This window comes from Abrus precatorius, unplaced genomic scaffold (assembly GCF_003935025.1).
Source record: "Abrus precatorius isolate BTA unplaced genomic scaffold, Abrus_2018 Scaffold2, whole genome shotgun sequence".
Taxonomy (NCBI): domain Eukaryota; kingdom Viridiplantae; phylum Streptophyta; class Magnoliopsida; order Fabales; family Fabaceae; genus Abrus; species Abrus precatorius.
The window spans coordinates 27,549,156-27,566,390 of NW_020874362.1; the positions used below are offsets into that span (position 1 = coordinate 27,549,156).

The following is a 17,235-nucleotide window of genomic DNA, read 5'->3' on the forward strand; positions in this document are numbered from 1 at the left end:
ACAATTTGTAATTTTAATATAATAAATGAATTTTCTGTAATAAAAATTTATCATTTTAAAATACTTGTATTCAATTTTAAAAACTAAAATTAACAAAACCTTAAAACATATAGGATATAAGTGTGAAATGTGAAATGATAATTATTAATTTTTTATTTGTGTTGTGAATCTAAGGCAAGGTTTGAAGGGTTCATATGGCCAATCTTTTGATTCCTGTGAGGCATGACATCACTTGATGGGCCCACGCAGACTCCCTATTAATTTGCTTCGTAGAACCAATTATTCATTTCTATCGCAATCCCTCACCTTAAGTCAATTAAAGTGTGAGATTAAAATCTATTTACGGATAAAGGATTTTAAAATTAAATATAATTATAATGATAAATTTCAAATTTTTTATAACTTCATAATCTATTTATATATATTTATATGCTTATTATAATCTTATTCGCCAAATTTTAAAGTAATTATTATGAGTTTTTTAAGAAAATAATATTCCTACGTATTATTGACACTACGAAAAGAAACGTTGTCATCTTTTTATAATTTTTATTTTTATAAGAGATAGCTATGTTGTCAAAAGAAGTGAGAAATTAATGTATAAATTAATTAGTAAATTTTATTAGCTTTTATTTTTATTTCCACTTTTTTCTTTTATTATTTAATTTTTGATAAAAATTTTCACAAATACCATTGTAATATTTTTTTTAAAAATAGTCAAAATGAATCAAGAACGTTATTCCTAAAAATATATTATATATCTTGGAAATCTTAAATTTCGTTAAGTGATGTTTATTACGATAGTGTCATGTTGATTAAATATTAAATTTGAATACTTATATTATATATTAATTTTTTATAAAATAATAATGTATATTAAATTTTATATAATTTTAATATTTGAAGATATATTATTTAAATTTTAATATTTACTGTATTTCAAAAATATATTACTTATTAAAATAAAAAAAAACATGACAAAATGCTTATTAAACTTTTTATAAAATTGATTTAGTTTATAATTAACATTAAAATTAATGATTAAATTGAATAAATTTAAATTTTATAAAAATTTATTAAATATTGTAAGTATCTAAATTTAGTGCTCAGTATTAATAAATCTTAACTCATTTTAATAATATATGACCAAATAATAACGTGACAATAAAAAATTGTTAAATATTAATTAAAAAGGCTGAAGAATATCATTGACATTTGTTAAATAAACTCAATAGTATATTATTATTTTATTAAAATATTTATTGAAACCCAATAACAAAGATTCTTCGGACCTTTTGGTACGATGCATGAGACATAACAAGGTAATACAACGTATTATAATTTTATTTATTGTTTGAAGTGAGCACTCTCTTTTATAAATTGTGATAAAAAAAAACTATACATTAAAATAATAGGTAATTAAACATGTTTTCAAGAGGGGGATTAGGTGTGATTTAAGGGTTCTAATGCATGAATAATTGTATAAAGCTCAAATAAAAAATTTCTCTAGTTCTGTAACTGATTTAAAATATTTTATAACAAAGTAAACTTCTAAGTATACTTTTAAATAAAATTAGAGATAAATGACTTGTATTATCTAAATATTATTGCTAAAATTTATTTAATTTAGATTTAAATAATTTTTTAAAATTTAATTGTTGACATACCCAATTAAGTAAAATATATTTTACTCCTGGTAAGATTGTTCTTGGAGAGATCTTTGTCATACTAAAATCAAATATATTTTAAAATTATTATAATCTTAATAGAAAATTTAAATTTAACACAATGTATTAAGTTTATAGATATAGATAAAATGACATATCTCAAATCAAATAATTTTTTTTCATAATTTTTTAATTTTACAAGTTTTATCTTTTTGATTTTTTTATCTAATAAAATATAACATAATTATTGAATAGCAATGATGATTTTTCATACATTTGTTTTAAAATTCTATGTAAACTTGAAAACATCCATATATAGTATGAAAAAATTGCTAATTTAATAAACGCTAACAGTCATATGTTGCTCATATATTTTACTCAATTTATACACAAGTCTAGTTCTTTAAAATAGCTAATTTTCAACAAAAATGACAGCAAATAGATGATACTTTCATCTTTACTAAGTCAGATCAGCATCGCCAATGATATACTCAGAACTATTAAATGAAGGTTTCAACCCATAGGCGGCTCAAACAATCCAAATTTTTTTAATTTGACTTATAAGAATTTAAGATTATGGTTATTTGATTTTTGTTCTGATAGTATTGTAGTTGTTTAACATTTATTTGTAATAATTGTGTGAAATTCATGATATTAGAATGTATAAAAGTAAACTCATTTTACTTGTAGAAAGTTTATCACCGAAATTTAATTACAAAATTTATACACATTAAAAATAGGTTGTACTTAAAATATATTGGTTCATTTAAAATGTGACATCGTTGTCAACAGGTTTATACAGTGCAGTAGAAGTCAACTTTTATACTCACATCCATCAATAGAGGCCTAATCTAAAATATTATTATAAAAGTATAAATATTAAACAGTTTTATTCAATCAAGATAACTCAATTAACACTCAAGCACTATGGAATTTTACCCAAAATTTGGATGACTATAGAATATTCAAACTTGTATTCATGTTTTAAGATCACTTTAAAATAGATTATGCTTCTTACTGTTTTTTAAATTTATTTTAATAAGTTTTTAAATATGATTTATTAAAATATTTATTTTATTTTATCACAATTTATGATATAAATTATTATTTAAAAATTTTGTTAAATAAATACATTCATTTAAACATGTGTTTTCTCAGATATTAAGATAATTAAAACTTATTATTAACTTACATATTTTAATTTTCTAAACATTTATATGAAGATTAAATTTCTTCTCTTACAAACTTGAAATTATTAATTTAAGCATAAATTTTATATTTAAAATTATATATATATTTTGCTTTTCTCTAAAAAAAAGCAACGATTATTATTGTATTTTATCAACAACACACATTATTCTTATTTTTCTGTTATAATCTACTGTTTTTTTTGTTTTTGTTTTGCTAGATAATAAGTCGTAAATCAAACGACTATTTCACTTCAAAATATTTCATTACACAAGATTGACAGCATCTTAAGTAAGGGTAAATCAATCGACCACGCAATCAATTTAAATAGTTATCCTAAGAAAATTAATTACCAAATTTAGACAAAGAATAATTTTACTTTTTAATTGTATTCAAGAATTATAAAATATTATCATTTTATGATTTATGATGTCGTTTGATAATGAAACGACGTACAACCCCGAAGAAAAGATAAGAAACAGAACATTGTCATTATTTGAGTTTGCTGAACATCAATGGCATCAGCATTATCTTCTCTCTCCTCCACCTCTTCTTCACTGTTGCAACACACCTTCACAGGAAACTCGAAGGCTCCTACTCAGTTTCCCAACACAAGTGTGCGCTTTTTGGTCTTTGCTCAAAAGAAGGCAAAGAAAACCCGAAAGGTTTCAACAACATTCTATGCACTACTCCATAAATCAAATATTTTTCCGTGTTTTGTACATTACTTTGATGTTAATTTTGATTTTTGTAGTTGCACAAGAAATGGGTATACTTAGTTTTTTCTGGTGTGTAATGTGTTTGTGCTTTGCAGCATTATGTGTTTTTTTTTTTTTTTTTTTTTTTTAATATATAAAAATAAATATTCACTTGCTTAGCTATTTGTGAAATTAGATTATTTTGAAGGAAGATGTGGCTGATGTGGGAAAGCAAGGACAACTTCTTGATGTGAGGGCTGGGTTTTTCAGAAATTACCTGCTTCCTATGGGAAAGGCGCAAATTGTTACTCCTCAGTTGCTCAAGTAATGTATAATTAAACCATCTAGGTCTTATGTAAGACATTACTTAATATATATTTTTAAAATTTCTATACTATGGATTAGTGCTTGGAATTTGTTGTAGAAATAATGGTTTTGAAATACAACAGTGAGTTGCTTGGATAAGTTACTAGTGACGGCTTGTGTGTCGTTGTAGCGTCATGAAAAATAAAACTTCTCTGTAAAAAGCTCGTTTGAAATATGATTTACTTGTGTGTATAAAGTATTAACTGAACAAACTTTTAACAAAACCTTCTTTATTTGATTGGAAAAGATCACAGATATGTCTTAGAGTAATTAATTAGAATAATCATGTCTTTAGGAAGTATTTTTATCTCATCCAATGGGGCCTTGATGTTTAGGGTTGGACAGGGTTTTTATGTTTTCTCATAAAATTCAAAGTATTAAGTGTGATTCCTGCTTTATTAGTTCAGTAATAACTGCTCATCTTGGATTACCAAAGCCAAATTTGTTGTCCTATTTTACCCATGAGATTGCTTTTGTGCCTTCATAGGACAAAATATAAAAGTTCCACGTTTGTGAGTGTGACAAATCTTTGATTTAGTCATTTGTGCTTGTTCTTTGTTTCAGACTGTTTGTGTCTGAATCTTTTTCTATTAGGGAGATGATCATTGAAAATTCAGGAACATGCTATTTCTATGTGCAGTGGGTGCCATAAACTATAAAAATAGAAAATGTTTGCTGCAGTTTTGAACTGAGTTTCCTTGCATTGCCTTTAGACCTCCTCATTTTAACCTCCTCTCTGCAGGGAAATGAAGATAGAAGAAGAAAGAATTGAGGCTGAGAAAAGACGGGTAATGTTTCCTTTTCCTCCTATCCTTACTTGGGTAAAATTTATCTTCTGACAATGTGCAGTGAAGGTTGCTAGCAGTGAATAGGAGTAGGAAGTAAAGAATGCGTTGCTTTTAAGTTTTATCTGTAAACCTTGCATCCAGAGCTCTAAGCTTGTAAACTGCAAGTTCAATATTGCTGAATGTAAATTGCTTTTAAGATTGCCTTCGTATTATCTTCTGAATTTATTAATGAATTTTTTTCCTCCTAAGCAATTTTTCAGGATGTATCATGCTATCTAAGTTTACATATCTGTAGGTAAAAGAAGAGGCACAGCAACTTGCTCTAATTTTTGAAACTGTTGGGGCTTTCAAGGTGAAGCGTAAAGGCGGTAAAGGAAAACAAATTTTCGGAAGGTAATATTTGTTCCACACAATTATGAGAAGTCAATTTATGTCGTTGTATGGATTTTTTGTCTAATGTTTGTTTGCTGTTTAGTGTCACTGCTCAAGATCTTGTGGACATAATCAAGGCACAGCTTCAAAGGTACATTTTTTGATGTACAGAAATCTTTTATTATATCAGCATTAGAGATGTTCTTTGATTGAGTGCTATCCTGTACAATTACAGCTTATGCCTTTTCTTTTATGTGGCTAAATTACGTTGAGCTTCTAAAGTTTTGGACAAATTTCAGTAAGGTGTTTATAATTTCAACTGGTTCTATGATTAGTGCAGATGATTCTATATTTTTATCTAACTTAGGAGGTTTCCAATTTTGAAGTTTGAAGAAAGGACAATATTGATATTGTTTTGGATTAAGTATTTGATATAATTTATTTATGGAATTTAAACCACAATGCTAAAATATTAATACATTCATCCAATATGTGATACTTAATATAGAGAAATTCCTGTTATTTTTTAGCAAATAAGCATATTTGTACATGATACGTTGTTATCATCTGGCAATATTTTAAGTGCATTTCAGTACGATCTATGGCATTTTTTTTCTCTTCTCTTTTCCTTTTCTAGTTGTTAGCACAAAATACAACATAATTGAAATTCATGTGTGTGAGCCATTCTTGCATAATTCCTTGGAATGCTTTGGATGTGTTTCAGTCTATACAATGTTTGGAAAATTAGAAGAGGTTTAGAAAGCTTTTTAGAAATTTTGCAAACTGGATGTGCTCTTCATGTCATAGTCTATTCAATTTCGTTTAGGCTGTCGCACAACTGATTTTGACTTAAAATTTTATATGGTTCAATGGTCACATGTGAAATAATCATCCTAATTCTTGGAACCAGTTGTTCGCAAGGACTAATTGATGATTCTGTGTATTTTAATTTCATCTGTGATTAATTGCTTCGTGATATATTGTGCATTTTCTGTGATTCATTTCTAGGGAGGTGGACAAGAGAATTGTTGATCTTCCAGAGATCCGGGAAACAGGAGAATATATTGCAGAGTTAAAGCTTCACCCAGAAGTTACAGCTAGAGTGAGGGTGAATGTTTATGCTAACTAAGCACTAGTATATTGAGAAGTTCCTGTGCTAAATGGACAATTTGGAGCTAACAACTTGCATAGTTGAAGGTTCATAACCATCTTATGTTGATAAATCTTCATACTTCAAGCTTCATACAGCCTGATGCTTGAATGACTGTGGGAAATGTTACTTATGTCAACATTTTGTTTTGTTCATACCCCATTCTTCAATGTCTATTCATTTTTGAAGACAATGTTTGTAATGTACTACTTTATTGATGGTAAAATGTTTTTTTTTTTTGGGGTCCTTCATTGGCCTGGCCCTGGTGAGCATGAAAATGGAATATGAAGTGAACCTATATTTTTAGTATATCTTGAGTCAATAATCAAACTTAAATAAAAGTGTGAAGATAACTCAACAATCTTGCCCTTGTTGGAGATCAAACATGCTGAAAGATTGACATAAAAAATAAAAATAAAAACAAAGTAAAATGTTGCTGCCCAGGATCGAACTGGGGACCTTCAGTGTGTAAGACTGACGTGATAACCACTACACCACAGCAACATTCTTGCCAGTACCTTTTTACATTATTAAGATAATGAGGTTCCTGCTTCATTGTTCATTCACCTTAACCGAATGACTCAACCTTTTTGTGTTTTTTTATTCTTTAAAAAGGGGTAAACTTATTGCATTCACCACAAATATTAGCATTTGATTGCACACGATGCTCTGAATCATTTTATATTATATTACAATCAAATTAGCGATAACAAAAATTTTAAAAAAATTATTACCAAAGTATCTGATTATATTATTTGTCCTTAAATAGCCATAAATTTTTTTTATCATTGACTTCAAAACAAAATAAAATAATTAACTTAAAAAATTTTAAATGATAAAAATGAAGATTAATTTACAATAGTTTAAAATAAAGTTTAAAAAAGATATTTTTATTATTTTAAAAAAATCAAGAAATTAAATCACTTTCAAATTTATAATTTTATATAGCAGTTAAAATTATGACAAAATATATTTACATATAAAATAAATTATAAAAGCTTAAATTTTCAAATTTTAATTTTTATTAATTATCATTCCAATTTATTCTCCAAAATATATAATTTGTTATTTAAAAGAGTCAAATGTTAATTTAATATATGGAAGCGGTTCAATTAGTCAGAATTTAGAGACAAATCTGGGGCAACAAGGCAACATCTCGTAACCAGCTGAATCATCAGTGGATATATAAGTTGTTTTCGCAAGAATTTAGTACAGCATACTGTTTAATGCACTTCTAATTTCTAATTAGTGATTAAAATTTATTAAAATACGTAAAGCAAATATTAAATTAAAAATGAAAAAGAGTAAGATTAACATAAATTTTAATTAATAATTAAAAGTGGATTACTAATATTTTATTTGTATTTATTATGCTTCCTGTACGATAAAAAAAACTACCTTATGTGATTGGTATATCCACAATTTGGTTAGCAATGTTAAAATCTACTCAGCATTGGTTGTTCACTTTTGGTAACTATATACCTCACACCCCATGGAAAAGCAATGAAACCAAACCCAAATAACCAGTGAAGTGGATTTTTGGTAGCACAGATTCCACAAAAGTAAGAAACAGAAGTAAATTAATGAAAAGGAAGGGCAATTAGATCAACATCTTAAATGAATGGTTGTGGTTGGGATGTTTGGAAATTAAAGGCTTGTTTATGGTCAATACTTAACATCTATAAGGGATTAAGCAAATAGAATTTAAGGCCGGCCAATGCCCACTTTTTGGGTTATGGGTTTACACATGTACGTAGGGACATCAAGCCACATAGTAAACCAACTCATGCATTTGAGGCATTTGTCTCCATCGCCCAAACCATGAACCAATGCTACCGCAACACACTTGTTGTCTTAGCCCAAATGATTTTAACTAGACGTGACACTGCATGCTTCAGTCTACTTCTCTTCATTTTCTACTTCTCTCTTATAATATTTTTAATCTATTTGCTACTAAAGATAATTTATTCGAGCTTAATATATCAAAATTTACACGTGTACCTAGGTGTACTCTCTCTGGGTGTGTTGGGTTAGTTAAAAAACAGGACTGATAATTAATCCTCTTCTTTTTCTTCAAAAGGACATTGACATCTCAGCAGATAGCAGAGGCTTGTCTCATCGTGACTGGTAATTGAGGATGGGCATTTGGAGTAAGCAAAAGAAAAACCGTGCTTTTCTTCTTTATTGGGAAAAAGACAAAACGGTGGATCATATTAAGATGCGGTTCATGCGAATATTACTGCTAAGCCTAAGATAATTAATTGAACAAATGTTATGGAAATAGAGATTAATTACTTGACCATAAATTAAAATAGTCCTTTAATTTAAAGAAGCAAAGTAATGCTTTGTGATATTTTAGAATGAAATGATAAATAAATTACAAATAAGTTATGTATATAATGGGAGGTTACATGAGACGGGGGGAACCTCCCCCACTACATGTGCTAATGTCAATGAGTGATTTCTTCTCTCATATTTGTTATGCATTCGGACACCTCACGCAATGTACGTGTCCACATGCTTCGCTTACCAGCATTCACAAAAACGTGCACATAACTAACTTTAGATAAGTGGCCACTGTAAGTGACTTTAAAGTCTTCTCTCATCTCTTACCCATTAATATATGGTGACTTATGTGCCCTTGTTTCAAGCTATAATACAAATTAATGCCATTTACGTATTTCGTTTCCATGAATGAGAGAAAATGAAAATTGTTGCTGTTCGTCATGTCCTTTTCTCGTCTTTCCTTATGTGAACTGCATAAATAAGCCTCAAGTTTACAGCTACAAAAGAGTGAGATAAACTGTAACGTATGGGTGATGGGTCCAATTCCAAATACTGGACCATTCGTATAACTCCAAATCAAATGCTTGTGGCTTCAAAGTTAATAGTATCTTTCTTGGGAGCATCAATTTTGTATGGGGCTGGAACTCCCGTAATAGATAATCCCAAAGCTAATTATAAATCAATCATTATAGAAATAATAATAATAAATTTGATGAACTTTATATATATATCAATACATAAGAAAAGTAAGAACCAAACAGTTTGTTAATTAGGTGAGACTGATTTATTTAAAGCTAAAACTAATGAGTTGATGTGGGCCATGAAATGTATATAGTAAGATAATTGGTTCATTAATTAGTGTTTTAAATATATAGTAGTAAGAGACAGACAGGCAGCTAAATAAATTGAAAGATACGTGCTGATGGGTGTGCATATGGCAATGGCATAGAGTGCATATTTATCGAACTCAGTTTTACAAATCCTTTATTCTTGCCATTAATGAAAGGAGTGTGAGTGAGAAAGAGAAATTTTAGCTTTATTATAATAAAATCGAAAGCACACAAAGGGAACCTAATCCACGACTTTTGGTTGTGGTCGTGCTGCTGCCAAACCCTAGCTAGCCATGCCCTTGCACTCTCTCTTCCACTTCCCACTTGGCCCTCGCACATAGAAAGAACAAAACCCAACTCCACATAGACCCAAAAATATATGCAAATAACAAATAATTTAAAAAAATTAAGAAAAAGAAAAGGAAAATAAAGATGCCCTATCACTCGCTTTTCGTGAATGAAAGGCAACCATGAACACTAACCACTTACTTACTCAAAGTATTCCGACTCCAACAAGCAGATCATATATATCAAAATGGCAATTATTAATAAACCAAAAGAATAATCGAATGAATATAGATAATTACGAATAATTTGTAAATTAAAAATAACGCTAATTAATAATTCACATTGATCATTAATCAAAATAATAACTTCCAATTCTCCCACCCTGGCCTAATAATGACAACCCACCAAAGGCGGAGCACCAGCCAGCACCATAGACTTTTGGGTCGCCGGAAATTGAAACTTGGCCTCCCGGAGGTCATCTTCCGGCGCCGGAAGATTAAGATCCAATTCTAAAATATTCCGAGGTGGAACATCCACGGTAGCGACAACGTTGGTGATGGTAGTTGTGTTACAACTTGTGTCAGCCATGTTGGTGTTTGACGATGCTCTATGCCTTCTCATGTGTCCACCCAATGCTTGCCCTGATGTGAATTCTGAGCCACAAATGGAACATTCATGAATCTTGGCCTTGATGTTGTTACCATTGAAACCTCTATGCCCATGATTCCCCAATTGAAGCGAAATTGGAGGGCCACGAGCTTCTTCAAACTGATCATAATTCCCAACAACATTCATGTGCGGTGACGATGGTGGCGGTGGTAGCGGCGGTTTCTTTTCCTCAAGTTTGGGCTTTTTGTGACTCGCCCTGTGGCCACCCAATGCTTGAAATGAAGGGAATGTTCGGTTACACGTTTTGCACTCATAAATATAGAAACCAACTTTGGTATTATTAGCGGTTGCGTTGGCAATCTCAGTAAATCTGCGGTTGCTAGCGTTACCCTTTTCTATCTTATTACCATCACCATAGTCATGATCATGATTCTCACCTTGTTGCTTGTTATGATCATGATTATTATCTTTGGGATGATGATGATGATGATGATGATAGGATTCCCCTTCTCTACCTTGGGCTAAGAGAATCAGGCAATTAGCCATGTCTTCCTCTTCTTGATCAGCGCTATCATAAGTGGTGGTGGTTGATGAAAAGGAGGCACCGGAATTTGCACTTGAGCAGCTAGATGTCATAATCACGGTGGTGGCAGCCGCGGAAACGCCACAAGGGGACAAAAGTCTCAATCTTTTGGTGCGTTTTCCCTTGGCTATGTTGTGGGTAGCATCGTTGTTGTCCAACCCTTCCATCTCCATGTCACAAAAATCAGCTACTGTTATCACTCAAACGCAAACAACAGCTAAGGTAGAAGAGAGAATTAGAAACAGAAATAGAGACAGAGAAACAGTGATATATGTTTATGAGTATGAGTGAACTAGTTAGATTGATAGCTATGTATATATATGTGTGTGTGGATTTGGTAGTGAATGGCAACAAAAGACTTTGAAGCCGTCCCTCCTCTTATAACAGCTACTCTGCCACCCAAAATCTTCCTTGCGTTTCCAACCTTGGAAGTGTTACTAACAAGAAAAGTTCTTTTGTTTTCTCACGCGCTTTCCGATGCACTTCTCTCTACGCTTCCATCATGACCACACTTTTTGCTCTCTTTCTGTTTTACTTCTACTTTTTATTTTTTGTTTATAATATTATTGCTCAGGTGTGTTACTTTTATGAACGAATATTTTATTATCCCATGAGTTTGTGTGTGTGTTGCGTATGCCAAGCACATCGTCCAAGCTTGGGTTGGATTTCTATATATATGCAAAATACTATTCTTCGATGATTAAACTTGATTTTTATTTGGCAATTAATGAGTGTAAGTATAATTAATTAATTGTGTAACTTGCGCTTAATTTGTGTATTAAAACATGGAGGGGTTAGCGAAGGGTATAAAAGAAAATTAGGTTGAAATTAGAGGTGGAGATTGATTAGTGGCATCTTGTGGGTAACTGATAAAGTGGAAAAAAACTACGACCGAGAGTTAAATAAAGAAAGAAAGAAAGAAAGGTTGGTGTTAACGCTTAGAGTCGGTTTCAACGCTCTCTTTTGCTTAGAGCTTTAGGCCAACCAAACCAAAGGGAGGGGTATAAGAATTTACTCATAAAACCTATTCAAGCAAAGTGAGATTGCACGTTAAAAGCATGTTAACCCTCATAAGTTCATTCTTAGTCTGTTTAAAGAAAAGTACTAATACATTTGGATTTATCAGAGATTCAATCGGGTGCCTTTCAAGCAAACACCTTCATATCCATAAGAAGATAAACTATGGTAAGCAACTTCAAATGAAATACAACCAAATAACATGACCTTTATTTTATTTTATTTTCTAATTATGTCTAGAATATAAAATGAAATTTAATGTATAATAAATTTAATGTGTTAATAACCTTGAATGTTATAATTTTTAATTAAAAACTTACTACTTTTTAGTTTCTTAACATATGTCTTTTAGATATACATTAGAAAGCCATGATTTTTTTATTATTTATGAATTTTTAAATAAAATAAAGCAAAATATTACCAAATTAGAAAAAAAAAACAGGGCTAAATATTTAAATTTACATTATATATATGTTCAAAAAAATTGATAGTTTAATGACATAGTTTTATAGAAATATACTATTAATTTTTAAAAAAATATATTTAGAATTCTGAATAACCTTTAACTATAATTTTGAATAATAAATCAGTGGTTGATTATTGAGTTTAAAAAGAGCTACATGTAAAAAAATAAAAATAAAATAGGTGTGTTTCTTCTTGCAATAGCTATAAATTTAAATTGTCTGATATATTTCCAAAAGAATAAAATTAAAAATATTTAATTTTAAATTTGATTATGAAAATTTAATAAAAAATTTGTATTACAATATATATATATATATATATGTGTGTGTGTGTGTGTGTGTAATTTTATGTAAGGTTTCAATTATTCTTTTATATTAACTCTAATTTCACTCTATTTTGCTGCTAAACTTTATTTATTATTACTTTTTTAAATCACAGGTATTTTTATTTGACAAAATTGGATAAGATTGTTTTAAATGACAAAATTCTTATTCTACATCATTAAAATAAAATTCAAAATTATATATTAAACTGAAATACAAGTATTTTTTTTATTTAAATTGGATAAGGCTATTTTAAGTGACAAAACTTTTATTCTAAATATTTAAAATGTCTCAAACTCAAAATTATATATTAAACTGAAATAACTTTTTACTTGTTAAAATACCTATTAAGTGTATAATTTTACTTAATTTTGGGTCATGGGGAAAAAGAGGGACATAATAAGTAGAAGGAATGGGTTAATGGATATGGAGGAAGGAAGGGAGTAGCATACAAGTATACTACGTAAGCACTTTAGGACGGTTCCTACTTCCTACTACACACTACACACTACACACTACCATTCCTTTCACTTAAACTTCATCTTCTGCTTCTGCTTAAAGGAATATTGAGCTTAATTACAGCTCACCTGTCACCATAATAAACAATTGTTAAACATGTTCATCATTTCATGTTTCCAAACTAATCATCATCGCTTTTATTATTCTTATAAATAACTCCTTTTTATTTCATTATCAATGTATATAAATAAATAAATATTTTATACTTTTCTAGTAACTCGCTCATTTCATTGGTTGAACTGGAACCCGTTAGTTTTTTATATTAATATAGGAATACTAATAATATATATATCAATATTTTACATTCCTAAAATTGAATACAGTATATAATATATATTAATATAAATCCACAATATTTATATTAATAATATAAGTTCTATTAATTAAATAAAGACTAGAGTTAATTGATGATATATATCATTAATTAGTACATGACATTTTTTTCTTTTTTATTTACTTTCTAAATATAACTATAATGCAAGAATGTACTTCTCACGGATGGTTGAGATGATTAATCGACCATATTATTCAACGTGCGTGTATAGATTCTATATATAATAATCACTGTTGATGCAAGTAAATCTAAAACACCCAAATCATAACTAGCTATGTTAGTGAAAAAAACACGCCAAATGGTGATGCCATTGTAGATCTATAATAGAAATTAACACTAATTAATTGTAGTTGTATAATAGGATATTAATTATTAAATGAAAGATGAAGGCAAAGCAAAATGAAGTGCCAGTAGGAAGCAACGGTGGTTAAGAAGCTAGGCAATTGGAAATGTGTATTTGATTTGATATTATTATAGGATAGTCAAAAACTTGAGAGGAGAGAGAGAGAATGAAGCATTTCATTCTGATGAAGTGGTCCAAAATTTCAATAATAAAACGTTAATTATTGATCAATTTAGATAAAATCATTGACTTAATCGTCTCCACCAAGACATGTCCACCAGTGGGGGAAGCATGTATTATACCCATTATTAATATCTATAACACCGATGAAAATAGAACAGTTGAAGAATTAAGGTACATCACTAACACTGAATTGAAAAGAAAAAAAGTCTGCATCGGTAGTTGCACAGGGTTCTAATAATAAATTTATAATTTACCGTAAATGAATTTTCAAATCACTTCATTTCAACGGTATCTGTTCGATTTGGTGCATCTACTATATGTAAAGGGAGAACTACTTTTTTTATAAGTACTTGTATTTTTTTAAAAATAAATCATTAGTCTTATTATCTGTTAATTTAAAATTAATAATAATAATTATTATTTTAGTGTGAAAAGAAGGAGTCAAAGCTCAAGAAAATGAAACAAAATGCATTAGAATTTTACGGAAAGCCCGATACAAATAGCAAGAATAACCCGCACTTACTCCTTAGGATATTCCTTATGAACCACAAAACTTGAGTATTGCCTAATACTTTTAAGTAAGAAGGTCAATACACTTATTTGTTTTCTTCTTAAGACACGTACAACTCGGACAAATGTCTAGTTGTCATTATTATTGTAGGACCATATTAAAAATTATAAAAAATTAAATTTAATATTAAAGTAAGTTTATTGTTTTATAAAATGTTTAAATATGAAAAAAAAGTATACACACTATAATGGCGTTATACTCTGGTATTTAATTATTAACTATGCAAATTAAGTCCAATTTAACAGCATTCAAAATGTTTTCCCCTACTCCAGTGCCAATTGAATCGCAAATATACGTGCCAATGAAGATTGATGCAGCCATTTAACAGAGAGACACATATATAAGTGACATGCATTTGAGCTGCCAATGGAAGGTTCAATGCACACTGCAATGTAATGAATGAAAAGAAAAGAAATAAAAAAGGACGGCAGATTCTTAGCGTAGCAAATTGAATGTGGTAAGCTGTGTTGTGTGAGGCACGTAATGTGAGGATTGGATGCTCCCATAACATACACCTCTCATATCTCTAATTATTATTATTATTATGCTCTTCTCTACCCTTTTGCGTAGTGTCCATCCCTCGAAATTTTCTTTTGATCAAAAGGGGAAATATACAAATTAGAATTATAACAAATAAGAAGAAAGAGATAAGGGGGGCGGTGGATAAGAAAAATACAGCATTTATGCCATTTAAACTCAATTTGATGTGAATACTCAGTCTTTAATTTCCAACCAATTGCCATGCTACAGTATTCAATTTATTCAACTTCTCAAAGGTGTTACTTGAATAAATGTTGGTATGTGGTTACATTATTCTTCGGAAAACAATATATGCACATTTTGCGTCACCAAAATAAAATAAATACCTATTAAGTCAAATGTGTATCTTTGAGTGTCAAATAAGTATGTTTGCAGCTTATTATTGCAATATATGATCATATGGTAAGATTAGGACATATTCCTCGTTAAGTAAAGGGGTAAAATATATCTATATATAGAAACCACCAAATGCAAATGCAAGAAATTTACCAATGAAGACAAATTATTTATAAAAAAAAAGGTCAAAAGTCCACCTTATACATGATATCTTGTATATATCCTCCTAGCTAGCTATAGTTACATAATTAATGAGATGATAAGGACTGCTCAATTGTCAAAGAGAGAGTTCTCATTTTATGAGAAAAATAAAGACAAACAAAAGGGATATGACATGCTGAACTTAGATCACATATTCAATACTTGTATTTATAAAATAAAATTGTTAACTTGCAATAAATATATAATAAAAAATAGTTGGGAATAACATTTGAGAACACGCTCTTGAGATGGGAGTAGGGGACTCTTCTGGTTTGTGGAGTTGATGTATTCTTATGTTATTCAAGTGATAAACTAGTAAGAGACACTAACCCACACTAGCAATCACCACAAAGACACTGAAGTAGTGGACTTAATACTCCAACTCCACTTTAACTCTTTAACAGTTCACACGTCACTGAGTGAGAGAAGTTTGTGAACCACTCATGAGAACAAACAAGGTGGTTGCAGCTAAAGCATATATATATATATATATATATATATATATATATATATATATATGCATATATTGTTTGGTCAGCAGTGAACGAACTGCCTCTGAAAACGAAATTTTTCATATTATCCAGAATAGTATTAATTAACCATGCCAATCCCATGCGGTCCAAGACAGTGATAGGCCCCAAGAAAAAACACTTTATTTTCTAGATGGCAAAATTCCCACTTCACTTGCACAGGTTTTCTTTTTCCCTCTCAACTTCATTTTTCTGGGACAACGAGAATCAGGCGCTGTTTATTATAATGGGTTTGAAGTAAATTGATTAGTTGTTGATTATGGTCCTTAATGGAAAGCTGTATATTACTAATTAAATTGCTTATATGCAGAAATTTTTGTACAGTTAATTAATTGTTTGGTTGTGGGAATTGTTTGCCTAGATCTGCAGATGAAATGAATGGATTGTGATAGAAAAAATATATATAGCTTTCAAAAAGGGGGGAATCAAGCTAGCTAATTGCCTTCTCTAGTGAATAAGAAAAATGTAATTAACAACTTGGCTAGCTAGAATGATGAAAAATAATATAAATTGTTCATATATTATTTATCTTCGAGTTGGTGGAGGAAAAATCTGAAAAGAAAACAACAAAAGGTGGATTAGATATGATTTTAATATTATGATGATGGTGGAAGACTTGGAAATTAACAAGAAGACCAGCACTGAAAAATACATATAAAACCAAATATTTGATTTACGTGCTAATTAAGGAGTGCAGCTGCAAAATATAGTTGATAGCTAGGTACATGTTGGGCAGGGGCAAGTACAATGCAAGCAGCTAGGCATTGCTTATATCCAAAGTCATGTTAAACGCACACAGAAAACTAGTAAACCTAATACTCACTCCACCTCCACACAAAAAAGACAAAGTGATTCCTTGCAACTAAGCATGCACCATCTCCATTTTACATTATAATTAACAAGCTGTACTGAGCATCTTCAATTTGTTCTTATTTCATAATTCCAATATTCCCGGTTGCATTATTCAACAATAGTTTATCACAGGAGAAGTATGCTGTGATTTCAAGCAAATTTTATTTATAATGTTTTATTTTTATAATTCTGACAT

The 17,235-nt window shown here is 29.7% G+C and overlaps 2 protein-coding genes and 1 non-coding gene across 3 annotated transcripts; 1 reads left to right on the forward strand and 2 right to left on the reverse strand.

Moving 5' to 3' along the window:
- Positions 1 to 3,331: 3,331 nt before the first annotated feature.
- On the forward strand, positions 3,332 to 6,536 carry LOC113858425 (50S ribosomal protein L9, chloroplastic). The gene is made up of 6 exons (XM_027491088.1): positions 3,332 to 3,520; positions 3,750 to 3,877; positions 4,662 to 4,707; positions 5,003 to 5,100; positions 5,183 to 5,230; positions 6,088 to 6,536. The coding sequence occupies exons 1-6, from the start codon at positions 3,371 to 3,373 to the stop codon at positions 6,206 to 6,208; spliced, it is 591 nt and encodes a 196-aa protein (XP_027346889.1). The 5' UTR covers positions 3,332 to 3,370; the 3' UTR covers positions 6,209 to 6,536.
- Positions 6,537 to 6,660: 124 nt separating this feature from the next.
- On the reverse strand, positions 6,661 to 6,733 carry TRNAV-UAC. The gene has a single exon. It is a non-coding gene; the product is annotated as a tRNA-Val (tRNA).
- A 3,123-nt stretch (positions 6,734 to 9,856) lies between these two features.
- LOC113858527 (zinc finger protein ZAT5-like) lies at positions 9,857 to 11,171 on the reverse strand. Its single transcript, XM_027491211.1, has one exon. It carries the CDS (start codon positions 10,996 to 10,998, stop codon positions 10,021 to 10,023), a length of 978 nt encoding a protein of 325 aa, XP_027347012.1. The 5' UTR covers positions 10,999 to 11,171; the 3' UTR covers positions 9,857 to 10,020.
- Positions 11,172 to 17,235: the final 6,064 nt, after the last annotated feature.